At 46.1% G+C, this 27,337-nt stretch overlaps 2 protein-coding genes across 9 annotated transcripts in view; one reads left to right on the top strand and one right to left on the bottom strand.

The window, feature by feature from the left end:
• The window catches only part of SETD3 (SET domain containing 3, actin N3(tau)-histidine methyltransferase), a 56,788-nt gene extending 56,413 nt beyond the window's left edge, over positions 1-375 (bottom strand). Inside the window, exon 1 of one of the 3 annotated variants that reach the window (XM_056546081.1) lies at positions 238-375. The gene's annotated coding sequence lies outside the window, so the exon portion shown is untranslated. Of the gene's footprint in view, positions 1-20; positions 158-237 lie in introns of those variants that run through there. The other 2 variants (XM_056546080.1, XM_056546083.1) reach the window with 2 other exon arrangements.
• CCNK (cyclin K) lies at positions 76-27,312 on the top strand. 6 transcript variants are annotated; one of them, XR_008848811.1, is made up of 13 exons: positions 526-643; positions 3,763-3,987; positions 8,310-8,391; positions 8,473-8,604; positions 10,302-10,407; positions 16,451-16,508; positions 16,594-16,763; positions 22,375-22,428; positions 23,011-23,240; positions 24,557-24,590; positions 25,435-25,503; positions 26,205-27,016; positions 27,127-27,312. XR_008848811.1 is itself a non-coding variant. In XM_056546079.1 (12 exons), the coding sequence occupies exons 2-12, from the start codon at positions 3,791-3,793 to the stop codon at positions 26,825-26,827; spliced, it is 1,755 nt and encodes a 584-aa protein (XP_056402054.1). In that variant the 5' UTR covers positions 76-212; positions 3,763-3,790; the 3' UTR covers positions 26,828-27,040. The 6 variants fall into 6 exon arrangements, 5 of the variants coding, with proteins under 5 accessions (XP_056402054.1, XP_056402053.1, XP_056402050.1 ...); XM_056546079.1 differs by lacking the exons at positions 526-643; positions 27,127-27,312 and adding an exon at positions 76-212 and having other exon boundaries at positions 26,205-27,040; XM_056546078.1 differs by lacking the exons at positions 526-643; positions 27,127-27,312 and adding an exon at positions 373-507 and having other exon boundaries at positions 26,205-27,040.
• The last annotated feature ends 25 nt before the right edge of the window (positions 27,313-27,337 follow it).

The raw sequence follows: 27,337 nt of genomic DNA, 5'->3' as shown, positions 1-27,337 counted from the left end.
GGAGGACAGTCAGAACTTACCTCCCGTTTACCCCCCGGGACCCTATCTAACGGCAGCGGCCTCTCTGCCCGTCACCGGCTGTGGTGAAACAGACGTACAGCGCCGGAGAGATGGAGAGAGAGGAACCCAGCGCAACCAAACTCTCCGCTGCCAGCGCCCAGCATCACTCCACCAGCGATTGGACGGTGAACCAGCTAGGGAGCCTCTCATTGGTCAGTTCACCTGCCAATCACCTACCTTTCCAGTCAAGCTAAACAAGACTACAGCTGTCAGGTTGGGTTGCGGCGCAACATCGCTAAACACGCCCCCCTCTCCGTGACGTCAACGGCCCTGATTGGTCGACGCGGGTCCGTGGCCTTTTTAGTCAGTACAGAGAGAGGCGTGTCCGCCGGTGATGACGTCACGTCGCACATTCTGTTTTCAAGATGGCGGCCGGTGCGGTGCTACGCTTGTAGTTTCTCTCCGTTTTTAACTACGGAAGCCGCTTAGTGGAGCCGGGTGCCGCGGGTGAGTCGTTGGGGGCTACAGCGCCGCCTTCTGCCGTTACAGTGTCATTCATTGTAGTCACGGTAGCCATGACACCAGACCGCACTATGTACACAGCACCTCCTGCCATCCTGTATACCCAAGGGGATATATACCGGTCACTTACATTTCACTATACATTATATATATATATATATATATATATATATATATATATATATATATATATATACACACACACACACAGGGGTCAAGTCCTAGGAAAAAAAGTGCAGGAACTCACCCAAGATTTCCACTCAAAAGCTGGTCCTGCAGAACTCCTGATAATGGGAACAGTGTTCCTACTGTGAAAAAAGTGCAGGAACTCAGTTCCTGCGTGTTCCTGCAGGACTTGAGCCCTGTGTATATATATATATATATATATATATATGTATGTGTATGTGTGTGTGTGTGTGTGTGTGTGTGTGTGTGTGTGAAGCCCTAACTGTCATCTAGAGTGGAACTACAAGTATCAGCATCCTCTGACTGTGGTATGCTGGTACTTGTAGTACTACTTTAGTTTCCTTAACTATATGACATGTGACCCTCATATGATCTCTATGGACTCTCTAACTTTCTAAAATACTTTTTGTTTTTCAGTTGTCAGGATATCTGCTTGCTGTCAGTGACTGAAAAATCTGAAAATCTACCTCCGGAGCAGTAATCTTTATTCTGCTCACCTCCAGTTGTTGCAAAACTACAACTCCCAGCATGCCCGGACAGCCGTTGGCTGTCCGGGCATGCTGGGAGTTGTAGTTTTGCAACAGCTGGAGGGGCAATGGTTGGGAAACACTGCTCCAGAACAATGTTCTCCAACCTGTGGCTACAGCTGCTGCTGCAAAATCAACTACAACTCCCAGCATGCTGGTGTTGTGAAATAATTTGAGATGACATTTTTGGACTTTGTTCTGTGTATGTGTAAGCAGCCCGTCTGCCGTCATAACTAATCGGCCAATCATAGCGCAGCCTGAAGACTTCACCAAGCGCACTGTGGTGTACACATTCAGCTCTGCTGTAATTAAGAGTAGGCTAATGAAAAATAACTGTTCCCCTATCCAAGGACAGGGGATAAGTTATGGATCGCAGGGAGTTCGAGCGCTGGGACCCCCCGTTATTTCCTGTACGGGGTCCTGGCAGTTTTCCGGAAGCTGACGTCAGAAAGTTCCAGAAAGTTAAACAGATTTGTAAATGACTTCTATTAAAAAATCTTAATCTTTCCAGTACTTATCAGGGTCTGTATACTACAGAGGAAATGGTTTTCTTTTTGGAACACAGAGCTCTCTGCTGACCTTACGAGCACAGAGCTCTCTGCAGACATCATGACCACAGTGCTCTCAGCTGACATCTCTGTCCATTTTAGGAACTGACCAGAGCAGCATATGTTTGCTATGGGGATTTTCTCCTACTCCTGCTGTGGTCATGTCAGCAGAGAGCTCTGTGTTCCAAAAAGAAAACCATTTCCTCTGCAGTATTCAGCAGCTAATAAGTACTGGAAGGATTAAATCTGTTTAACTTTCTGGCACCATTTGATTTAAAAAAAATTAAAAATTCCACCGTAGTGCCCCTTTAATACAGCAAGCAGTGTACACCGTTGCCTCTGCTGTAACGTCTCCTTATACACGGTGCTGTACTCTCTCTATACAAGCCGGTACAGCAGAGCTGACTGTATCGAGCAGGTAATACTCAGTAAGTACGCTGCGGGGTGGCTCCAACACATTCGCTGCTGAACAGGTACAGCAGAGCAGAATCAGTTGGAGCTGCACTCTGCTTGCTGGCCGTGTAAACCCGGAGGCTGCGCTGTGATTGGGTGATAAGTTGTGACGGCGGACGAACTAGGGAAAGCTGCGGCTATGTAGCAGAGCTGACTGATAGCATGTTTGGTTTTCAAGAATGCTTCTGATCACTGACAGCTAGCAGAGATCTTACCTGCAAGAAATGTCCTTGCTGAATTTCCACAGTGGATCCGCAGAGTCAGCACTTATGCAGCAACACTGCCACCTACATAAGTGTTGTCCAATGGACTATAGTGCAGTCCTGGGCTATTCCAGCCGGATTCCACCGGAAGAAGAAACATGTTAATTCTTTCGACAGAATCCAATTCCACGTAGTTCCACTATGGAACTTCTGACGCAAAAAAATCCCATTGAAAATAATGGGAGGCTGCTGCAGGCGAATTCCGCATATAATTTCTTTGTGGGAATTCTGCGTAAAAATTCCATTGTGTGTACGGGGCATTATTGAGACCCTCTGGTGGAGGCAGACAGGCTCATCTAAGTTTTAATAGTGAGAAGATCACTTTAAAGGGGTACTCCGGTGAAAACCTTTTTTCTTTAAAATCAACTGGCTCCGGAAAGTTAAACAGATCTGTAAATTACTTCTATTAAAAAATCTTAATCCTTCCTGTACTTATTAGCTGCTGAATACTACAGAGGAAATTCTTTTATTTTTGGAATTCTCTCTGATGACATCACGAGCACAGTGCTCTTTGCTGACGTTATTATAATAATAATAAGTCTTTATTTATTGCTGTCCTTAGTGAGATTTGAACCCAAGTCCCCAGCACTGCAAGGCAGCAGTGCTAACCATTAAGCCACCATGCTGCCCTTAGCACACATCTGCTATGCACGGTTGCTAAAATGGACAGAGATGTCAGCAGAGAGCACTGTGATCGGGATGTCATCAGTGTTCCAAAAAGAAAGGAATTTCCTCTGTAGCATTCAGCAGCTAATAAGTACTGGAAGGGTTAAGATTTTTTAATAGAAGTAATTTTCAAATATGTTTAACTTTCTGGCACCAGTTGATTTAAAAGAAAAAAGGTTTTCACCGGAGTACCCCTTTAAGTGGCGAGTGAGGTTGATGTACATATTACAGAATCAGCCAGTAATACTATGGACCTTCTTCCCAGTTGTCTTAAAGGGGTACTCCGCTGCTCAGCGTTTGAAACAAACTGTTCCGAATGCTGTTGCCAACGCGGGGAGCTTGTGCCCTCATAGCCCCACCTCCTCATGATGACACACCCCACCCCCTCAATGCAAGTCTATGGGAGGGGGCGTGACAGCCGTCACGCCCCCTCCCATAGACTTGCATTGAGGGGGTGTGACATCATGAGGGCGGGGCTATGATGTCGCAAGCTCCTGGCGCCGGCTCCAGCATTCGCAACAGTTTGTTCCAAACGCCGAGCAAAGGAGTACCCCTTTAATGTAAATTTATCAATTTCTAGTTTTGCTTTATTCCCAGGTTACTTGAATGTTTGGAAGCATCAGCAATGAAAGAAAACAAGGAAAACTCGAGCCCCTCAGTGGCACCCGGTCCTGTGGACCATGCCAAACCATGTTGGTATTGGGATAAGAAGGATCTGGCTCATACACCTTCTCAGCAGGAAGGCCTGGATCCCGCCACAGAAGCGCGATACAGACGCGAGGGAGCGAGGTTTATATTCGATGTCGGGACAAGGCTGGGACTGTATCCTTTTTGTACAACTACTAGTTATGGGATTTAGAACTAAAGGGAACCTGTCGGCAGTGTCATGATCACCTACCAATATCCTAGCGACATGTCAAAAGTTTGGATCGGTGGGGATCTGAGTGTTCAGGCCTCCACCGATCAGGAGACGTTTGCCCTTAGCACATTCTCTCCTGGCTCTGTGTCTCCTAAGGTAAGTCTATGGACCTTGTCTCGATCATGTGACACAGAGCAGGGAGAGGGTTGAGTAGCAGCGCAGACTTCTTCCGGCTCGTTCTCCTGATCGGTGGAGGTCTGGACACTCAGATCCCTGACAATCAAAGTTTTTTTCATGTTGCTAGGACATGTCAAAAGTTATTCCAAATGACGGGTACTCATTAAAGGGGTACTCCGGTGCTTAGACATCTTATCCCCTATCCAAAGGATAGGGGATAAGATGCCTGATCGCGGGGGTCCCGCCTCTGGGGACCCCTGTGATCTTGCACGCCGCACCCCGCTAAAATCAGTCCCCAGAGCGTGTTCGCTCCGGGTCTGATTACTGTCGATCACGGGGCCGGAGCGGTCACGCCCCCTCCCATAGGCTTTCATTGAGGGGGCGGAGCTTGACGGCACACGGGGCGGAGCCGTGACGTCAAAACGCTCCGGCCCCGTGATCGACAGTAATCAGACCCGGAGCGAACACGCTCCGGGGACTGAATTTAACGGGGTGCGGCGTGTAAGATCACGGGGGTCCCCAGTGGCGGGACCCCCCCGATCAGGCATCTTATCCCCTATCCTTTGGATAGGGGATAAGATGTCTAAGCGCCGGAGTACCCCTTTAACTTACTTTCCACCATTCCCCTGGTGCGCCTATATTGATCTCCAGTTCTCCTTCTGCATTCTGCGGATGGATATGTCACAGTGCGCTGAGCTTATCGCTGGCCGCAGCGATGTCCCGCCTTAGCTGGTGATACGCTGAGCGGCAGTGTAATGTAACAGGCCGGGCACCAGGAAGAAGGCCTCGCCCAGACCTGTTACATGACACGGCCACGATTGCAGTCTTGTAATGTTCACAGCAACGCAAGCAACTGTAGTGTTTTCCTGATTACTTAAATGGGACAATGCAGCAGTTACTTGTACCAGCACAGCTTATGGCACATCATTGGCATAAATTAGCACTGTAATTTCTTTAACCAGCCTGACAGCAGGGGTGCTGGGAGTCCGACCTTCACCCATCAAATATTCTAAAGTAAGGCCGGGGCTGTACTGCAAAATGTATCGGCACAGCAGCAAATCACATCTAAGTTGCACAACCAATATATTTATGCGACTTGTTGTTGTACAACTTTATTACTATTTTGATTTGGCGCGATATATATTTTGTTTCGTGAACGTTATTTCAGTGGTCACTGTTTAATGCTTAATTTTCCCATTGGTTGAGCTGTAGGGAAACTGAACACTTTCTGCCTGTCTCTCTCCGGATTACAGCAGATCGCTGGGGGTGGCCATTGCTTGGACGGTGTTAATGTGTATGGACGTCCGTTTTTGATCAGCCTAAGGCTGCATTCACACCACGTTTTTGCAATATAGTCCCTGTGTCAGGTTTTTGATGAAAAACGGATTCCTCAAAACTGTATGAAAATGTGTGTACAAATTTCAACCTGTATACAGTTAAAAAACGTATACGGTTTGAAAAATGATGTCCAGTTGCATCCGATTTTTAAGAAAAAATGTATACGTTTTTAACTTTTCAGTCCATTTTGAATAAAGTTTCACTTGTTTGATTGAAATTCCAAGAAAAAAAGTGTGCAAAGTCAAAAACCGTATGGTGCAAACTAGGGATGTCCCGATACCATTTTTTTAAGACCGAGTACTGATACTTTAATTCTAGTAGTCGCTGATACCAAGTACGAGTACTCATATTTTAAAGGGAATCTGACACCAGGGTGACGCGGTTTCTGGCGCTGTTTACCGTATGATATGTGGTTCCTTGTTGTGTACAATGGAGGTGGCTGCTGCAGTATGAGCCAAGATTTCTCTCTTCTCCATTGGACAGAACAGGGAATTTGCATTGGCGGTGAGCAGCGATAGAAACCGGGTCACCTGCACTATCTACCTATAAATTCAAGTAAGTGCAGGTGACTCTGTAGTAAGATTGCCTTTAATAGTAGGTAGTATCCCCTTGCAGACATTAGCTGCAGCCCCCTGGCAGTCATTAGTAGCAGCCCCCCCCCCCCTTAGACAGCAGCAGGGCCCCCCCCCCCCCTTAGACATTAATAGCAGCCCCCTCCTTGCAGGCAGCTCACCTCCTCTGTCAAGTGCTGGTGCTGCTGCTCCGTTCTCCCGTCCTCCGGTCCGCATCGTGTCGTCCTATGGAGGATCATGTGACGTACACGTCACTCTGCTTCCTGCGTAGCATTACGCTGGGCGCAGGGGAGGAGGCGGAGTGACGTGTGTCACATGCTCCTCCATGGAACACTATGATGCGGACGGGAGAACGGGGCAGCAGAGCAGCACCAGGTATCGGGCATGGTATCGGGGACATTAAAAGAGTCCCGATACCATGCAAATGGCTAGTATCGGCCCTGATACAGATACCAGTATCGGGACATCCCTAGTGCAAACCGGATGGAACCGTGCACACATATGGTTCTGTACGGTTCCCATTAACTACCAATGGGAAACGTATACAGTTTTATATTTTTTTTTTATTTTTTTTTACCCAGACCAGAAAAACGTGGTAGTACAGTTTTGGGTACTGGAAAAAAAACGGACAAAACCATATGACGCAAAGCGGACTAAACCGGATGATGCGTTTGACATACGGTTTACAATGTTAAGTCAATGCATACGGTTTGCGATACAGTTCCGTACGGTTTTTAACTTGAAACCGTATACAGGAACTTTATAGCAACTTTATTTTTCTGTGAGTCTTAGAACAGAAAGCCGGGGAGGGTTTCTACTGCCTTGGTATAAAGTGTGTGTTACAATACCTGGCCTCCAAACAGCTGTGTCCTACAATCCCAGAGAGCAAGGAAAGGACTGAAAGCAACAAAAAGGTTGTAGGACTTGATAAATCCAGATGACTGTTGCGACACACAAGTCTTGGGGGGGAAGAGACTCTGTACATGGGCAATGTCCAGGTCCTGTGTGTCTGTTGACCAAACGTGCAGAGCTGGGACCTGGTCAAACCCTTGTACATTTGTTAAACATTAGAGAATTGACATTAATTCTAAACAGGATTTGAAGTGTAAGTCCAGCGATTGTCTCCCATCCCTTCTGAACAGAGCGGATCAGAAAGACGCAGCTCACACTGGACGGTATAGTTGCAGAGGCAGCCGTAGGATGCTGAGCGAGTTCCGTACATAAGTCCTGTTCATCGGAAAAGGTCTTGTGCACAGAACTGGCTGTGTCGTACGGTTGCCTCGGCAACTATACCACCCAGCATGAACTGCGTCGCTGAACCGATCTGAGCAGAATGGACAGGACCCAAACCCTGGACTTACACTTTGGAAGAAATGTTCTTATAGCCAGTGTCTAGGTGAGTGTTCACCAACCTGTGACTCTCCAATTGTTGCAACATTACCACAGGTTGGGGGACACTGGTCTGGGAGACTTAAAGGGGTACTCTGGTGAAAAACTTTATATTTTTATTTTTTTAAATCAACTGGTGCCAGAAAGTTAAACAGATTTGTAAATTACTTCTATTACAAAAATCTTAATCCTTCCTGTACTTATTAGCTGCTGAATACTACAGAGGAAAATTCTTTTCCGTTTGAAACACAGAGCTCTCTGCCGACATCTCTGTCCATTTTAAGAACTCTCCACAGTAAAAGGAAATCTCCATAGCAAACATATGCTGTTCTGGACAGTTCCTAAAATGGACAGAGATGTCAGCAGAGAGCACTGTGCTCGTGATGTCAGCAGACAGCTCTGTTTCTCAAAAAGAAATGAATTTCCGCTGTAGTATTCGGCAGCTAATAAGTACAGGAAGGGTTAAGATTTTTTAATAGAAGTCATTTATAAATCTGTTTAACTTTCTGGCACCAGTTGATTTAAAAAAAAAATTAAAAAAATTTCACCTGAGTACACCTTTAATTGTCAGATCCTATATACCAGTGGTCTCAAACTGTGGCCCTCCAGATGTTGCAAAACATCAACTCCCAGCATGCCCGGACAGCCGTTGGCTGTCCGGGCATGCTGAGAGTTGAAGTTTTGCAACATCTGGAGGGCCACAGTTTGAGACCACTGCTCTATACCACATCTAACACAGGAGCCCTGGCGTCTATATAGCTGTGGCTAAAGTCTAGAATATTTTCCATTTTTCTTATCCCTTACTTCAGACACTATGACACCCTCGCCACCGGCATTATATATTTTCACAGGTTCTATATGTTCCATTCCTTCAAGCAGTTTGCCAGATATGTAAGTTGACTATTTCCTGCTCTATTATACAGTGCGATGTTTATACATGATCAATGATGACTTATGTCGTATTTCTTCCAGGTGACAGGCGCCTGCTGTCTCTTCCTGGCTGGCAAGGTGGAAGAAACTCCTAAGAAATGTAAAGACATCATAAAGACTGCTCGCGGCTTGCTAAATGACGTCCAGTTCGGACAGTTTGGGGACGATCCAAAGGTGAGGAATAGAGATGAGCGAACTTACAGTAAATTCGATTCGTCACAAACTTCTCGGCTCGGCAGTTGATGACTTTTCCTGCATAAATTAGTTCAGCTTTCAGGTGCTCTGGTGGGCTGGAAAAGGTGGATACAGTCCTAGGAGACTCTTTCCTAGGACTGTGGGGATTTAGGGAGACAGACCCACGATGATCTGATATTGATGGCCTGTCTTTAGGTCACCTATATCTCAGTCCCAGAAAGGGGAAGTAAAAGTGGAGGGTAACTTTCTCATTAAAGATTTGTATTAAAATTTTCCAAAACAGTATGAAAGGGAAGAGGGGATATAGGAAACAAGAAAGGGAAGGTAAAAGAATAAACAATAATGCATACAAAGGAACTGTTCAGAGGGCAATAGAGTTATATATCTGGTGAAAATAATCAAAATCCAATTATAAAAGGCCGACCTGCCACCTCCCATAGACTTGCATTAAAGGGGTATTCCAGGCAAAAACTTATTTTTTTTTTTTATATATCAACTGGCTCCGGAAAGTTAAACAGATTTGTAAATTACTTCTATTAAAAAAATCTTAATCCTTCCAATAATTATTAACTTCTGAAGTTTTCTGTCTAACTGCTCAATGATGATGTCACGTCTTGGGAGCTATGCATGATGGGAGAATATCCCTTGCATGATGGGAAAATATCCCCTTAGGAGCTGCACAGCTCCCGGGACGTGAGTCATCAGAAAGCAGTTAGACAGAAAACAACTCAACTTCAGAAGCTAATAACTATTGGAAGGATTGAGATTTTTTAATAGAAGTAATTTACAAATCTAATAGTAACAAAGAGGGAAGTGGCACCGATACCTTAAACCTCCTAAGACCACGAGATGGAGACGGCGTCCCGCTAGTCTGGAAATCCACCCTGGCAGCGGAGGTGCTAGGACAATAAAGACCGCAGTCACCAAATAACAGTAAACAAAGAACAAAGGTGTCCTGCACTCGTTGAACGAGGCCGGATGAAGCGCATTCCTATGCGTGAAACCGCCGGCAGTCGCCTCTGAGCGCTCCACTGTCCATGTCCTCCGTGTTCGAGCCGTGACCCGAGATGGGAGCAGGATTACCTGGATTTAAGCGGTGAGTGCAGGGCACCTTTGTTCTTTGTTTACTGTAATTTACAAATCTGTTTAACTTTCCGGAGCCATTTGATATATAAACATTTTTTTTTGCCTGGAATACCCCTTTAAGGGGTGGGGTGTGATGTCATGAGGAGGCGGGGCTATGACGTCACGAGCTGCTGGCTCCAGTGTGTGGAACAGTTTGTTCCAAACGCTGAGCAGCGGAGTACCCCTTTAAAGAATACAATAAAACATGGTTTGTGAATTATACCCACAAAGTAGTCAAGGGAAATTGCAGGGGGGAAGAGTAACTTACTGTTCTGTTGGTCTCGCTTTGTGTGATTTCCATGCGTATAGGGCTGTGTTACCCAGCCAGGGTGCCTCCTCCAGCTGTTGCAAAACTGCAATTCCCTGCATGCCCAGACAACCAATAGCTGTCCAGGCATGCTAGGAGTTGTAGTTTCACAACAGCTGGAGGCACCCTGGTTTGGAAACATTGCCCTGCCATCCCCATGTTGCCTATAATCCTAAATAAAGACCATCCCAATACTATGTCGCACGTACTAAATCTCTAATCTTTGTTTCTCTTCTATATCTAGGAAGAGGTTATGGTCCTAGAGAGGATTCTTCTTCAAACCATTAAATTTGATCTACAAGTGGAGCATCCCTATCAGTTTCTGCTTAGATATGCCAAACAGTTAAAAGGTAATGTGTTACGTCATTTCTTGTTGATCTATAGATTTGTCAGACTCACTAAGTGCACTAATAATACAAATATGAGAACATTTTCGTTAATATGGCTGTAAATAACTATGTAAACATCACAATCTGATATTAGAACCTGACAATTATACATAGTTGAGCGGTGCTATCTGTGCGCTGCTTATCTATTCATTTAGAATTGCTCTGGTACAGGTCACATTTGTAAAATGTCGACTAACCAACTTGTAGTGCTCCCATTTTCTCCTAAAAGGTATTTTTACAGCTTCCACAGTGTAGTATACAGTGCAGAATTCCACCAGCTGGTACACGCCAAACATCGTAATACACATCTACTGCAGAACATCATAATGTGCTCCTCCGGTGCCGTGCAACATCATGATAGCAATATATTATACAGAGAGAATTTAATAAGAGGCTAGAGTACTTCTCATGATCTTGTTAAATTTTATAATCCTCCCAGGTCACTGCCCCCATCATGATAAACCACCCCCTGCCTTTATTTTTATTATTTGTTAGTTTTCTACCTTGATATTGTTCTGTAATTTCTGCTCAGTCAGATTCACAGACTGTGAAGGGCCGTTCCCCAGCAGGCGTGATATCATATGAAGCCATACAGGGGAGAACTTCCTCCCTCACGCTGCTACACACAGCCCAGAGCAGTTCAGTGTGAAATGAGCTTTGATTGGATAAGGCTGCACTCCAGACTGCATTTCCTGTTTTTGGACTTTTGCCAGGCCAGCAGGAGTCCAAAGTCTGTGGAAAAGATGGGGAGGGGGGATAATGTGCTCTGGACAAGTAGGGAGACACCTAGTGGCAGCTTTTTTTAAACACAAATAAAACATAGAAAACTTAAAAAAAAAAAATGTAACGCCTTAAGGACCAAGGATGTAAAAGTACGTCCTTGGTCCCGCTCCCGTGATATAACGCGGGGTCCCACGGTGACCCCGCATCATATCGCAGCGGGCCTGGCGTCATAGTGAAGCCAGGACCCACGGTTAATAGCGCGCGGCACTGATCGCGGTGCCGCGCGCTATTAACCCTTTAGACTCAAAGCGCTCAAAGCTGAGCCACGCGGCTAAAAGTGAAAGTAAAAAGTGCCGGTTAGCTCTGGGAGCTGCGGTGAAATCGCAGCATCCCGAACATCTGTACTACAGGAGGAAGGTCTCTTACCTTTCTTCCTGCAGTCCGATCGCCGATTGAATGCTTCAAGCCTGAGATCCAGGCTTGAGCAATCAATTGCCGAAAACCCTGATCAATGCATCCCTATAGAAATGCATTGAACACAGTTAAAGATCAGTAAATGCAATGTTGCAAAAGAAAAGTGTAAAAAAAAAAAAAAAATTAATAAAATAAAAAAAAAAAAAATAAAATCATTAACCCTTTGAATTATCCCTTCCCCTAATAAAAGTTTGAATCACCCGGCATTTCCAATAATAAAAAAAAGTGTAAATAAAAACTAAAATAAACATATGTGGTATCGCCACATGCGGAAATGTCCGAATTAAAAAAAATATACTGCTAATTAAACCGCACGGTCAATGGCGTACGCGCAAAAAAATTCCAAAGTCCAAAATAGCGCATTTTTTGGTCACTTTTTATACCATGAAAAGATGAATAAAAAGTGATCAAAAAGTCAGATCAATGCAAAAATGGTACCGACAAAAACTTCAGATCACGGCGCAAAAAATGAGCCCTCATAGCGCCCTGAACACGGAAAAATAAAAGTTATAGGGGTCAGAAGATGACAATTTTAAACGTATAAATTTTCCTGCATGTAGTTATGATTTTTTTCTGAAGTAATACAAAATCAAACCTATACAAGTAGGGTATCATTTTAACCGTATGGACCTAGAGAATAAAGATAAGGTGTCATTTTTACCCAAAAATTTACTACGTAGAAACGGAAGCCCCCAAAAATTATAAAATGGCTGTATTTTTTCAATTTTGTCGCACAATGATTTTTTTTTTCCCGTTTTGCCGTAGATTTTTGGGTAAAATGACTGATATCATTACAAAGTAGAATTGGTGGCTCAAAAAATAAGCCATAATAGAGATTTTTAGGTGCAAAATTTAAAGTTGTGATTTTTTTAAAGGTAAGGAGGGCAAAAACCGAAAAACGCCAGGTCCTTAAAGGGTAGCTCCCACCATCACTTTTTTTCTTTTCTGTCCCTGCCTATTACCCATCTATCCCTAACCCCCTCCCTGCCTTTAATTTTTTTTTTTTACATATTAAAAATGCTTTTTTGTCTGCCTGGTAGTGTGGTCACTACCAGGCAGACTTCCCCAGCAGGCACCACGTCACTGATACCTGCTGGGGACGGCACTTCCGCCCGTAGTTCAGCTATACAGGGTGCCTCCAGCTTTTTCCCCACTGCAACTCCCAGCTTGCCCTGACATCTATTGGCTGTCAGGGCATGCTGGGAGTTGTAGTGGGGAAACAACTGGAGGCACCCTGTATAGGTGAACACCGGAGCACATCACCCGCCGCGCAGCCCGCAAACCCCCCCGCCCCCGGCCCGTCGCGCCACTCAACTCACTCCCCCTCCCTCTTAGTTCACCCAGAGTACTCCCTCCACAGCGCGCAGCCCGCAACCCCCCCCCCCCCCCCGGCGCTCCGCTCAACCCACTCCCCCTCAGTTCACCTATACAGTGTCCCTCCAGGCTTCCCCACTAAAACTCCCAGGGCATGCTGGGAGTTGTAGTGGGGGAACTGGAGGCATACTGTATAGGTGAACAGTATACATAATACAGTGAACATAATACTTTACCTTGTCCCCGAGCCTGCGCGCGTCTTCTTCCTTCAAAGCGCTCGCTCCCGCCTGTCTGATTGACAGGCGGGAGCGAGCACAGGAGTGATTGAATTTCGACTCGTTGCCAGGCTTCAACGAGTCGAAATTCAGTGGTGACGTCACTGCTGAATGCATTCGGCCACTAGGAGGGCGACCCCTAGTGGCCGAATTTAAAAGTGATTTTAAACTGTTTTAAAATCACTTTTTTTTATTAAAGTATATTAGAGATATGTTGTAGTACTGAAGTACTACAACATATCAATTTTTTGTTTTCATGACAGTGCCCATTTAAGGGGTTAAACAAAGTGCATTAGAAAGATTTTTTTATTTACCATAAATAGTGAAATAGCATTAAAAAATTTATTAGTGCCCATTTAAAAGGAAAGGGTCAACGATGGGAGCGGGTGGCACCAGAGGAAATCTTTCTTGGTGCCCACCCTTCATACAGTTACCAGTATACAGGTACCAACTATTATCTCCATACGGATAAAACCAGTATTAGGATTCAGACCTCAAGGTCTGAACTGGGAATGTAAGTAAGACCGGAGATGTAGCTAGTTGTACAGAATGAATTATGCTTTATTTAGTTAAAATATGGCTGCCTATTATGTGAGCAGGGCCCTTGCTACAGATATAGTACATACACTATATAATAAAATTAAATATGGTAAAATATAGTTGCATAAAATGATGTATGATACATAAACAGATAATGGCACCAGTGTAATGCGCATATATAGGTTTTTAAAGTCTTGTTAAATCCATAAGTTGGAATACACAGTGGGAATAAAGTTGTGAGCATTGCAGGTATGGCACAGGTAATCACCTGGCCTAATATAAGGATATTACCTGCGAATCAGATGAATACTGCGATGTGAAGATGATATCGCAGGGACTTGCCGTCTTCTTGGAAGGTTGCGGTGAGATGGCGACTCTTAGCTGTCGGATGGCACGGACGTGTGACTGGCTCCATAGGTGAGAAGATTCCGGCAGTAGGGGTGATGTGCCTCCCTTAGCAGCTGCGTCCTTGTGTACAGATTTGTATCTTGGGCGCGTATCGCACCATAGTGGTCCCCAAACAGGGGGACTGCAGCGCTTGCGAAAGTCAAAGTAAAACCAATGTGGTTGGTTTTTGCCCTTACAATGAAATAGATGGTGGTATAATGGCAAACAGGTGGCAATAGAGTTTACCAGTATACCACCATCTATTTCATTGTCTGTAAGCGCAATAACCAACCACATTGGTTTTACTTTGACTTTCACAAGCGCTGCAGTCCCCCTGTTTGGGGACCACTATAGTGCGATATGCGCCTAAAATACAAATCCATACAAGAGGACGCAGCTGCTAAGGAGGGCACATTCCCCCTACTGCCGGAATCTTCTCACCTACGGAGCCAGTCACACGTCCGTGCCATCCGACAGCTAAGAGAGTCGCCATCTCACCGCAACCTTCCATGAAGACTGCAAGTCCCAGCAATATCCTCTTCACATCGCAGTATTCATCTGACTCGTAGGTAATATCCTTATATTAGGCCGGGTGAATACCCGTGTTATACCTGCAACACTCACAACTTTATTCACACTGTGTATTCCAACTTATGGATTTAACAAGACTTTGAAAACCTATATACTGGACATTTATATTGGCACAAAACTAGATGGAATTATCTGTGTATGTATCATATTTGATGCAACTATATTTTACCATATTTTATTTTATCACATTTTATTATATACTGTGTGTATTATATCTGTAGCAAGGGCCCTGCTCAGATAATAGGCAGCCATATTTTATCTAAATAAATCCTAATTCATTCTGTACAACCAGCTACATCTCCAGTCTTACTTACATTCCCAGTTCACCCTTATACCTTGAGGTCTGAATCCTAATACTGTTTTTATCCTTAGATTTTTGGCACTACAGGTATAGTGCAATTCGGTATAAGGCATACCATCAATTATAGTGTGTAGCCACCCGAACTCTCAGCTTTTTCTATTATGTCCTTAATAATACAGTGGTCCTTCAACATATGATGGTAATCCTTTCCAAATGGACCATCGTTTGTTGAAACCATCGTATGTTGAGGGATCCGTGCAATGTAAAGTATAGGACAGTGGTCTACAACCTGCGGACCTCCTAGATGTTGCAAAACTACAACACCCAGCATGCCGTTGGCTGTCCGGGCATGCTGGGAGTTGTAGTTTTGCAACATCTGGAGGTCCGCAGTTTGAAGAGCACTGGTATTGGAGGTTGTACTCACGTGTCCCCGCCACTCCGGACCGTCACTGCTGCCCTGGATGTTGCCGTTCATCGCTGTCACCACGTCCCCGGGGGGGGTCCCCCGACGCTCCAGCAAGGCCTTTCTCGCTCTCCGTCGCCGCCATCACGTCGCTACACACGCCGCTCCTTTTGGATGACGGGACGGCGTGCGCAGCGACGTGATGACGATGAAGAGCGCTGACTATGCAGGGGATCCTTAAGAGGACGCGCCGGAGCCCCGAGGACAGGTAAGTGATCGTCAACGGACCACACGGGGCACCGTAAATGGCTATCCGGTGACAGCTGAAGCAGTCTGCGCTGCCGGATAGCCGTTTATGCGATGGCCCCGACATACAAAAGCATCGTATGTTGATGCTGCCTTCAACATGCGATGGCCTCTGAGAGTCCATCATATGTTGAAATGATCGTATGTCGGGACCATCGCAGGTCTGGGGGTCACTATTCTGGTATTACCAATATACAAGGGGCAAAAATACAGCCACACCATGACCACCACATAATGACTGTTAGTAAATAAAAAACCTTTGCACAGACCAATATTGTTGCTATACAGGGGTGTAGTAGCAGTAGCTACCAGCTCTATAGACTCTTCAGACCATATAAGTAATTACAGTGCAGTTTCATCCAGTGACGTCTTCTCTGAATGGAGTTGTCCATTTTCACTTTTCTTCTTAGACCAACATGAAGACTTTGTCCAGCCATGATTTTTCTGCATAACATCTTGGGCTTCTCTCTTTTCTAGCACCCAACCTCATCTCTATACAAGCTCTATACAAGTAATAGTGCCTCCACTCCATAGTAAGCCCTCACTTTGTGCCCCCCCATTCTGTAGTTAACCCCCCCCCCCCCCCCCCCCCATTTGCAGTGCACAGTACAGATCCTGGAGGATCCTCGTGTGGGCCTGTGCTGGGAGCCAACGAGGGAACTAAATTAAACACTTTTATTTTTCTTACAGGAGACAAGAATAAGATCCAGAAGTTGGTGCAGATGGCATGGACATTCGTTAATGACAGGTAGGGGGATACAAAACCTAACCCATAACATGTATGATCCCTCAGTGATTCATTTGCTTTACGCCATTACCTGTGTTGTCTGCAGCCTCTGCACCACGCTGTCCTTGCAGTGGGAGCCGGAGATTATAGCCGTTGCCGTAATGTATCTCGCCGGACGATTGTGCAAGTTTGAAATCCAGGAATGGACCTCAAAGCCATCGTACAGAAGGTGGTGGGAGCAGTTTGTCCAGGATGTGCCCGTGGACGTGCTGGAAGGTACGGCACCTGCAGGGTTGTGTGTATGTATTGGAAACAGGATTGCATTAGGGTCTATTCACACGGCAGAATTTCCGCCTGTGGACTTTCAGAAGTGTTAATGGGAGTGCGGAATCCCGTAGAAGTCTATGGGCTTTAATTTGAGGTGGAATTTTGCAAGTGGAAATTCTGCCGTGTGAATAGACCCTAAGTCTTTTCTCGATCGCGTCATTGGGGGACACAGGAGACTGTGGGTATTATGCTGCTGCCTCTAGGCAAAAAAAGAAGTCTGCCCCTCGCAGCAGGATATACCCGCCCACAGGCACTAAGCTAGTCAGTCTTGGCTTAGTGTCAGTAGGAGGCAGACACAGGGCTATAGGACTCTCCAGACCTGGTCTTTTCTTTTATTATTGTCTAGTTAGGTTCTTTTTCCTTTGTTGTGTTTTCTAGGTTGGGAGACAGGAGCATGGCGCTACCTGATCTCCCACATGCGACCTAGGGGCACGGTGCATAGAGTACGGGCCGTAAACCCCTCATCGCTAGCGCCTGGCGGAGTACCCTGTGTCCGGGTCCCCCACTTGCCCCTGCCCACCTCGCTATGGCAGCTTGGCGTGATGTAGTGTGGCCATAAGCTGGCTGAAGCAGCCCTGGGTGAGTATAAGGAGGAGTCTGGGTGAGTTTCTACACTCCCCCCCCCCCCCCCCCCCCCCCTTTGCTCTATCTCCCTAGGGTCTCCCTTTTCGAGGTTTGAGCCCATTATGGCGGTGGTGGTCCAAGGCACCTCATGGCCTATGGGTTCTTTCTACAGGACTCTCTCCCTTTCCCGTATTGCTGCCTCTAGCCTTGTTACCTGGGTGCCTGCCGGGAGTAGGTTTCTCCTCAATTGTATACAGTCCGGCACCTTTTCCTGCGGAGCCTGCACATGGAGGGCTCCGCGCACTTCTGCTGCCGCCTTGCCTGGTGGAGGGGGAATCTTTGGGCGGCAGTTTTAACTTTCATTTTCAGCCGCCTGCATGGTTGTGGCCGGGCCCGTTTTTTTCCCCATGCCGCAGCCACTATGCTTTTACTATCTGCCCACGGCTGCGATGCCATTGATATGGCGCCATTACTGTCTTTCTCTTGGACAGGTGCGCCAGGAGTTAACACATACCTTCTTCCTTGGTGGGCGCGGGGGAGGACGCAGACAGCACGCACTTTTCTCCTGTGCTGATAGGGCTGCTCTTTCTGTTTTAAAAGAAAAAAAAGCTTCTCATGGGCGCTCAGCGCCCTCCAGTGGCTGAATGGCTAATTGTTCAGCACTGTTCTCTCTCCTATGTTAAGCCCCCCTCTAGTGGCCAAAAGTGGTTATTGCAGCTGCATAGTTTTTCTTAGGCCATTTATCTGATGTGCCCCTTACCTGGGGACCATATATTAAATGGATTTTTGAGACCTGGGGCCGATTTGGAAGCTTACTTCTGGCACCTTGGGCATTGACCCGTGATGGGAATATCTTCGGGTACATGCGCCATTTTTCTGATAGGTCCCCTTTCTGGGGACTGTGTTAAAGGGATATTTGCTTCCATCACCCTGATATAGCAGTATCTGTAGGTTCAGTGCACCAATTCACCTTGACTCTCTGCTTGTGACCTGCGGCAGTGGGATATATCCTGCCTGTCCACTTAAAGACATTGCAGTGCTTTTCCATTGGCCTCTGGCTTCTGAGTGATTGTTTCGGGCCTTGGCCCATTTTTCGTGGCGACCTGTTGGTCATTTTACTGGGGTATGGAGTTTTATTGAGAGGTCCAGACTTCGAGACACTCGTCAATGTTGCTCGCCACTCTACCCCTACAGTCCCTTGGGACTTACCAGGTAACCCGGCGGCACCCTGCCTGTTTTCACCGCCGGTCACCCAAACCAAGTCTGCCACAGCTGAAGTCCTGTTACCTCGCCACCTGTGCCAGGTGGCTGAAATGGGTGCCCTGCCATGTGCTCTCTGCAGCTTCTATGGGGCTAGTCCGGTGTCAAATGGACTCTCTACGGCGCCCATTGTTAGCGTGTCGTCTGCAGCAGCTGTAGTTCCAGCACTCCACTGTGAGTGAGAGTTTTGCCAATGTACAATGGACCCGCTCCGCCTCCAACGGAGCGTGTGATGTTTGCCGCATCCGCGGCTGCAATTCCAGTACTCCACTATGAGAGTGAGTGGACCGATGTCATATGGACCCTCTACCTTGCCCGTGGAGAGAGTGATGTCTACCACATTCGCAGTTGCAGTTCCGGCACTCCCCTGTGATTGGCAGTATGTCAATGTACAATGGACCCTCTACGACTCCCATGGAATGCATGACGTTTGCCGTATCCGCGGCTACAGTTCCGGTACTCCAGTATAGGTGTGAGTGAACCGCTGTAATATGGACCCCCCACAATGCCCATGGAGAGAGCGATGTTGGCTGCAGTTCTGGTACTCCACAGCACGAGGGAGTTGCAAAGGGATCTCACTGCGAGTATGTTGGGCTCTCTGCATCGTCCAGGGGAGCATGCGGTCTTCCGCACTTGCGGCTGAGCTTCGGTTCCCCCCTTCCTGTTGGGGGTGTCCAGAGGCTGTGTTCCTGCTGATACAAGGTACATTCTACAGCAGCAGTGACCACTTTACCAATGCCATGGGTGGTGTAACGTAACGTTGCTCTTCAGTGGTATCTGCTATGGCTCTGAAGGGATCCTAGATAGAACACTGGTAAGTTGCTGATTTGGCAAAACAGAAGCCCCTGTTCAAGCCCTCTGGTGGGTGAACACCTTAATGGGCAGCTCTGGTACTCCACATTAATTGGAAGTCCATGCTATGATTGCTTCTTTCACGACGTCCAAGTGTCCGCATTCACCGGACAGTTATGGTGTCCATCTCCCCTCCCCCCCCCCTTTTTTTCCTTCTGTGGAGTTTCAGTGGTTTTCAAGGGGTAGTAATTCGCAGACTACCTGCTGTATCGCTCTCAGCCAACTAGAGACAGACGGAAGGGGCAGGTTTGCGGAGTGCCTGCACTGGCCACTACAGCCATTTCACTGAGCCTGTGGTTTTTGTACCTGTGTCTCGGTTTGGGTGGTCAGCGGTGGGCTCCTAACCTTCTTTCGGGCCTGGATGTGGATCTTGCTCTGTATCTCTGCCAGCAGCTTCTGGTTTGCATCCTTCTGAGTTCTTTCCCTCTGGATGTGCTCAGCTGCCTTCTTCTTGTCTTTTCCCTCCTCTGCTTCAGTCTTGCTGTTGCAGCTGGCCTCCTAGTAGGGCTCTCTTCATGCCTTCCGGCTCGTTTCCATCCTAGGAGCTGGCGTTTTCTCGCCACGTTCTCTTGCTTAGAAGAATCTCTGATTGGGGTTCTCTTGTCTGCACGATTCCTCCCTTTTGGGTACTGGCTCACCCCTCATGTTTTCCGTGGGTTTTCGGGTGGTTGTTTTCCGGATTCCTCTGGGTCTTGTCCAATTTCTTCTGTGAAGAGATATGGCTCAGTCTCTGGCCTGACCTGCCCTTTTCTGGCGGTTGTTTTCCCCACCCCAAGGACTGCATTGGTACATCCCATGGTCTCCTGTCCCCCAATGAGCGAGAAAAGGAGATTTAAAAAAAAATAAAAATATTTTTTATTTTTTTTACTCGCCATAAAATCTTTCTCGTACCCTTCATTGGGGGACACAGCACCCACACATTTACAGTTCCTGGTCAGGTTTTCTGTTGCCGCCTGTTCCTTTCTGGTGTCCTTCGGACTTATCTCCTTCTCCTCCTGCTTTGTGACACAACTGATTAGCTCTGTGCCTGTGGGCGGGGTTATCCTGCTGGGAGGAGCCGACTTCTTTTTTGCCTAGTGTCAGCGTCTCCTAGTGGACAGCAGCATAATACCCATGGTCTCTGTGTTCCCCAATGAGGGCTACGAGAAATATTTTTTTTTTTTTGTACTCAATGTAAAATCCTTTTTTTTTTTTCCCCCCCCTGAAATAATCTGTGCTTTTTATTAATATACAAACGTACCTCCTGAAATACTCTGTGCTGCCATAATTATGTTTTTGTAATCTGATGGGCTGAAGGGCTCCCCTGGTTTTACTAATCTTTTGCTAGTGTGGTCTTCCATATGATCTGTCCACTTCAATACGAAGGAGCTACCAAGGTAGATAATGGTGAAGTGTGTAGATCTTAATCATAGTGGTGTAGGACAATGTTGTGGTGTAGGACATTGCAAACAGTTTGCCACAAGCCTGTCCGGGCATGCTGGGAGTTGTAGTTTTGCCACAGCTGGAGACAAACTGTTTGGAAAACACTGGGAATTAAGGGGATTTTCCTATTTATTTTTGTTGTTTTTTAAATCCCAGTATTCTAGGACATTTTTAGAAATTTCTTTCCAGTCTGACCACAGTGCTCTCTGCTGACACCTCTGCCCATGTCAGGAACTGTCCAGAGCAGGAGAAAATCCCCATAGCAAACCTCTCCTGCTCTGGACAATTCCTGACACGGACAGAGGTGTCAGCAGAGAGCACTGTGGTCAGACTGGAAAGAAATTTCTAAAAAAGAAAAGAACTTCTGTAGTATAAAGTAGCTGATAAGTACTGTAAGGGTTAAGATTTGTTATAAATAGAAGTAATTTACAAATCTATTTTAACTTTCTGGCACCAGTTGACTTGTAGGGTGAACCTAGCCTAATAGGAAAGGGTGGGACATTTCATGACTCGACTGGGTTTAGAAATATTTGTGCAGTAAATTGTCATAAATGATGTGGCCAAAAAATTATAATGTTGGATAAGGACTGTGAAAGATGCGCTAATGAAAAATGCTTCACCTCTCCTTAACATGGTGAAGACCAAGGGCGCCCTTGCATCCTGTATGCCCTAAATCCTTAGAGTACCTATCATGAACTAAACTGTACCTAATTTGCCCCTCTATCTGCCCCTGACTTATTGACACTAACCCTGCGATTTCCCCTCCCCCCCCCCCCCCCCCCCCCCCCAAAAAAAAAAAAAGTCTAAATACCTTATCTTGTGTCTGCATGGCTGCTCATGCTGCTGTGCATGTGTGAGGGAGGAAGGAGGGGCAACATCTGAAGCCTGACTGGGCTCACATCCGCCCTTCTTTCTCTATCCTGAGATCCCTGTAGGGAGCGCGCATAGAGGTTCAGCACATGGCAAAAATTCTTCAAGTTTGGGATCACTGGAATCGTACTGACCCATAGAATAAAGATGGAATGTCAGATTTATTGTATTTTTTACTCTGAAAAAATATTGCCCTACAAAATTGTGCAATTCCATATTTTTTTTCAATTTTGCCCTGCATGTAATTTTTTTATGGCTTTGTATTACATTGGATCAGTGGAAAGTCCAAATCGTCACACAGAAAATAAGTCATAATACAACTTTGTCAGTCGAAAAATAAGTTATGGGTCTTAGAAGGTCAGGAGGAAAAAACGTGAGCCAGAAAAAAACTATTAGCTGGGTCATGAAGGGGTTAAGAACGACATATGTAATGCTGGCCTCGATAAATTATTTTAATAAGAATTATTTTATACTTTATTTTATTTTTTAATTCAGGAAAATGTTTATTAAACAACAAGTATGCAATACTGATGTAAAGAATAAATTGGTTATTTTAATGTTTCTATTCTCAATTTTTTTTACCTTTTGTAAGACTGTCAAGTGGAATTACATGAGTCTTATGGGATGATGAGGCGGAGTAAAAAATGTAAGCAAGCAAAAAATATAAAATCGCCTGGATGGGAAGGGGTTAAAGAGGTACTCCACTGGAAAACATTCTTATTTTAAATCAACTGGTGTCAGAAAGTTAGATTTGTAAATTACTTCTATTAAAAAAAAAAATCTGAATCCTTCCAATACTTATCAGCTGCTGTTTGATTTACAGTAAATTCTTTTCTTTTTGAATTTCTTTTGTCTGACCATAGTGCTCTCTGCTGACACCTCTGTCCATGTCAGGAACTGTCCAGAGCAGGATAGGTTTTCTGTGGGGATTTTCTCCTGCTCTGGACAGTTCTGACATGGACAGAGGTGTCAGCAGAGAGCACTGTGGTCAGACAGAAAATAAATTAAAAAAAGAAAAGAACTTCCTGTAGATCATACAGCAGCTGATAAGTACTGGAAGGATTAAGATTTTATTTTTTTTAATTGAAGTAATTTACAAATCTGTAACTTTGTGGCACCAGTTGATTAAAAATGTTTTTTTTCCAGTGGAGTACCCCTTTAAGAAAACAAAGTTTGGTATCATGTTAGGATGACAAAATCTCTAAAATCTAATTTTGTTGTTTCGTAGACATCTGCCATCAGATCCTTGACCTGTATTCTCAAGGCAAGCAGCAAATGCCTCACCACGGGGTCCAGCAGCAGTCCCCTCAGGTCCAGGCACAGATCGCTTCAGTTCAGCCCCAGCTGTCCCTGATCGTGGAGGCAGCGCAACAGAAAGATCCGCAACAGTCAGGGGGCCAGCAGAGTAAGAAACCATCCCCGCAGTCCAGCCCTCCGAAGCAAACCAAGAGAGCGCTGGTACGTGGTGCCGTCTGAAAACGCTGCGGTCACTTTCTAATGTCCATTTACTTGTGTAGGAAGGAGTCCGCACACAGATCTAATGTGGATTGTAGCCTGTTAGTCATTTACTGTACATCTTATGTGACCCAAATATGGCAGGTATGTCGCAAAGGTTATTTTCTCATTCATTTTTGCAGTGTCTGGTGGGGGCATACACTGCTGAACCCTCCAACGTATACCTCAGCTGTACAGATATGGCAATGCCCACTGTCGCAAATAGCCTCACATTTTAAAATATAAATTATAATTTTTTTTAAATTTAATACTTAAAGGGGTACTCTGCCCTTGGCCTTATCACCTATCCAAAGGATAGGAGTTAAGATGTCTGAACGGTGGGGGTCCCGCCACTGGGGCCCCCATCCTGAATTGACTGTGGCACCCCAGACATCCGGTGCATGGAGCGAGCTTCGCCCTGGGCTCTGAGCTTCGCCCTGGGCTCTGAGCTTCGCCCTGGGCTCTGAGCTTCGCCCTGGGCTCTGAGCTTCGCCCTGGGCTCTGAGCTTCGCCCTGGGCTCTGAGCTTCGCCCTGGGCTCTGAGCTTCGCCCTGGGCTCTGAGCTTCGCCCTGGGCTCTGAGCTTCGCCCTGGGCTCTGAGCTTCGCTCTGGGCCATGACTGGCGATGCGGGGCAAAGGCTTGTGACGTCATGACCACGCCCCCTCAATGCAAGTCTCTGGGAGGGGGCGTTTCACGCCCCCTCCCAGAGACTTGCATTGAGGGGGCGTGACATCACGAGCGGGGCGTGGCCGTGATTTCCCGAGCCTCCGGCGCTGCACCTGACTCTCTAAATGAACGCTAGATGCAGCAGGAAGATCAAGGGGGTCCCCAGCGGCAAGAACCCCACGATCGGACATCTTATCCCCTATCCTTTGGATAGGGGATAAGATGTCTAGGGGCGAAGTACCCCTTTAATCCTGCTTTATAGAACAGTGTGGTGATCTAAATTATTCTATCCATCAAATACATGGAAGCCACCCGGAGGCCGACAGGAGGCTGTGTCTATTGATGCGTTTGCCATATGTGTCAGGAGGTAAGTGGTGACATATGACATCATGGTGTGAAAATATCAGAACACATCCAGAAGAATCCATAGATCTAACCAATCAGCAGCCTCCAGAATAGAAGAGATCAATAACTGCATTTGTTTTTTACTTTTTGGAGACCTTCCACATTTTAAAGCATGTACTCCTCCTCCATTGTTGCTCTTAAGAGTGCTGCTATATACTCTGCCTTCTACATTTAGAAGTAATGATTTATCTTTTTTTTTTTTTTTCAGCCAACGTCACCTAAAGAAGAGGGGAAAACACAAGGTAGGTTTCTGCATTTCCCCAGGCTTAACAGCTGTCTGATCTGCGCTGAAAATCTGCACTAAAGTAGGAGAATGGAGGTTTTAGAAATGCTGCAGATTTTCAGTTTTGCAGTATTTCTAATATGCTGTGGATTTCTTTAGGATTTGCCAGGAATTTCTCTTTGCCTGTCTATAGTGTAGAGGAGCAGAACAATTGAAAAACAAAAAAAATGCAGCACCAGACCCACTGCATGACTTTAAAGGGGTACTCTGGAGGGGAAAGGAAAATTCAAATCAACTGGTGGCAGAAAGTTATACAGATTTGTTTATTACTTCTATTTAAAAAACTTTATCCTTCCAGTACTTATCAGCTGCTATATGCTCCAGAGGAAGTGAAGTTGTTCTTTTCAGTCTGACCACAGTGCTCTCTGCTGACACCTCTGTCCATGTCAGGAATTGTCCTGAGTAGGAGCAAATCCCCACAGCAAACCTCTCCTGCTCTGGACAGTTCCTGACATGGACAGAGGTGTCAGCAGAGAGCACTGTGGTCAGACTGGAAAGAACTACATGACTTCCTCTGAAGCATACAGCAGCTAAGTACTGGAGGGATTAAGATATTTACATAGAAGTAATTTACAAATCTGTTAAACTTTCTGGCACCAGTTGGTCACCCTCGGATTCTCCAGCTGGAATATTTGCAACAGTAGAATCTGCAATATGAACCCAGCCTAAAAGCATTGCTGCTATTAAATCAATGAAAATCCCCTTAGAAGTCCATAGAGTCCCTAGACACAGTCTGTTTTAGCAGTGAATTTCATCTTATGTTCGTAATGGCGCTTTAATGTTCACACTGTCTCTTTTTACAGAACCACTGACTAAAATCCCTAAAGTTGAAGCTTCGCACCCTCCTCTTCCTCCTGTCATCACCCCAACAGGTAAAGCCTATTATTCAGATTTTTGTTCTGTTTTTGGTGTAAAGTTGGGTTCTTGTGATTATTTGTATTAATATTATTACTATTAATATTATTATTAGAGATGAGTGAACTTGCAGTAAATTCAATTCGTCACGAACTTCTCGGCTCGGCAGTTGATTAGGTGTATACAGTCCTAGGAAAGAGTCTCCTAGGACTGTATCCACCTTTTCCAGCCCACCAGAGCACCTGAAAGCTGAACTAATTTATGCAGGAAAAGTCATCAACTGCCGAGCCGAGAAGTTCGTGACGAATCGAATTTAGTGAAAGTTCGCTCATCTCTAATTACTATTAATATTATTATTATTATTATTATTATTTTTATTTATTGTATTTATTCATGCACTCTCATTCATTCAGCGTGGCTTATAGGTGAAACAATAAATACAAGCCACCATACCTTTTTTGCTCAGTGTTTCCCAACCAGTGTGCCCCCAGCTGTTGAAAAACTACAACTCCCAGCATGTCCGGACAGCTGTTGGCTGTCAGGGCATGCTGAGAGTTGTAGCTTTGCAACAGCTGGAGGCCCCCTGGTTAGGAAGCACTGCTTGTCTTTACGTCAGATGGATCCATCCTACTGTGAATCAGTTTATAATGGTGACCTAGATCCCTCGTCTCCTGCCGCCCTTTATTAGTTTTCATGCCTTTTCATTTCTGTGTGATAGAGAGAAAACCTGTGGCCCCGGCTCTCGCTCCAGGGGAAGGAGATCCCGTCAGCCTCCCCGATGCTGCAGACTTGTCCAAGCTCCCTATTCCTCCGCCAACTCACCCTTCCGCGGTTCATCAGCCGCCCCCTCTGCCGCACCGGCCGCCTCCGCCTCCTTCCAGTTACATCACCGGGATGTCTACAACCAACTCTTACATGTCTGGGGAGGGCTACCAGAGCCTGCAGTCAATGATGAAGACCGAAGCACCTGCCTATGGGAACCTGCCGCCCGCCTACGGTCCTCCGTCTCATATAGGGTACCATCCCCATGTGTATCCACCTAATCCTCCGCCAAATGTGCCGCCGCCCCCACCTCCTTCTACGTTCCCCCCTCCTAACCTCCCCCCTCCTACTTCCGTGTATCCTCCACCACCACCTGCTTACAATCCAAATTTCCCGCCACCTAGACTGCCCCCTTCCCATTCTGTCCCCAACCACCCACCTCCAGGAATTGGTTTGCCACCAGCAAACTATCCCCCTCCTGCAGTGCCACCTGGTGCCCAACCTCCCGTCCCTCCCCCTATTCCACCACCTGGCATGCCGCCTGTCGCAGGACTCGGACGCTCCGCCTGGATGAGATAGCGTGACCCACAGCGTGAACTCTTACGGCAAAGGATTGGCTGAAACGCTGCATACGTCCCGTTCTACCTTCCACGAATTCGTAAACTACATTGCGATCTCTGCCCCTTTTTTTTGCCAAGTCTGGGTCCCTAACCTGGCACTGAATGTCTGTATTGTTACAATGTGCCTGGCAGATATCCTACAGCAGTGGTCTCCAACTTGCGGACCTCCAGATGTTGCAAAACTACAACTCCCAGCATGCCCGGACAGCCAACGGCTGTCCGGGCATGCTGGGAATTGTAGTTTTGCAACATCTGGAGGTCCGCAGGTTGGAGACCACTGTCCTACAGTATATGGAAGCCGCCTGTTGGCGCATTATCAGCGGCTCCCTCCTCTGCGATATACACTGAAATCCAGTCCTGATTTCGGCTTTATAATGTGAGGGCCATATTGGCCGAGCTAAAACCTTAAAAGAATTAAAAAAAAATAAAAATAATAAAAAAAAACATTTTCACTAATAGTTAAAGCAAA

This window comes from Hyla sarda, chromosome 11 (assembly GCF_029499605.1).
Source record: "Hyla sarda isolate aHylSar1 chromosome 11, aHylSar1.hap1, whole genome shotgun sequence".
In the NCBI taxonomy this organism is placed as follows: domain Eukaryota; kingdom Metazoa; phylum Chordata; class Amphibia; order Anura; family Hylidae; genus Hyla; species Hyla sarda.
This window is presented reverse-complemented; position numbering and strand designations above follow the sequence as displayed.

Bases quoted from the DNA above. Each gene is read 5' to 3' on its own strand.
- CCNK (XM_056546075.1), top strand. From the start codon at position 576: ATGACACCAGACCGCACTATGTACACAGCACCTCCTGCCATCCTGTAT. The intron at 23,241-24,556 runs GTACGTGGTGCC...TTTTTTTTTCAG, and splicing joins AGCAAACCAAGAGAGCGCTG to CCAACGTCACCTAAAGAAGA. The intron at 24,591-25,434 runs GTAGGTTTCTGC...CTCTTTTTACAG, and splicing joins AGAAGAGGGGAAAACACAAG to AACCACTGACTAAAATCCCT.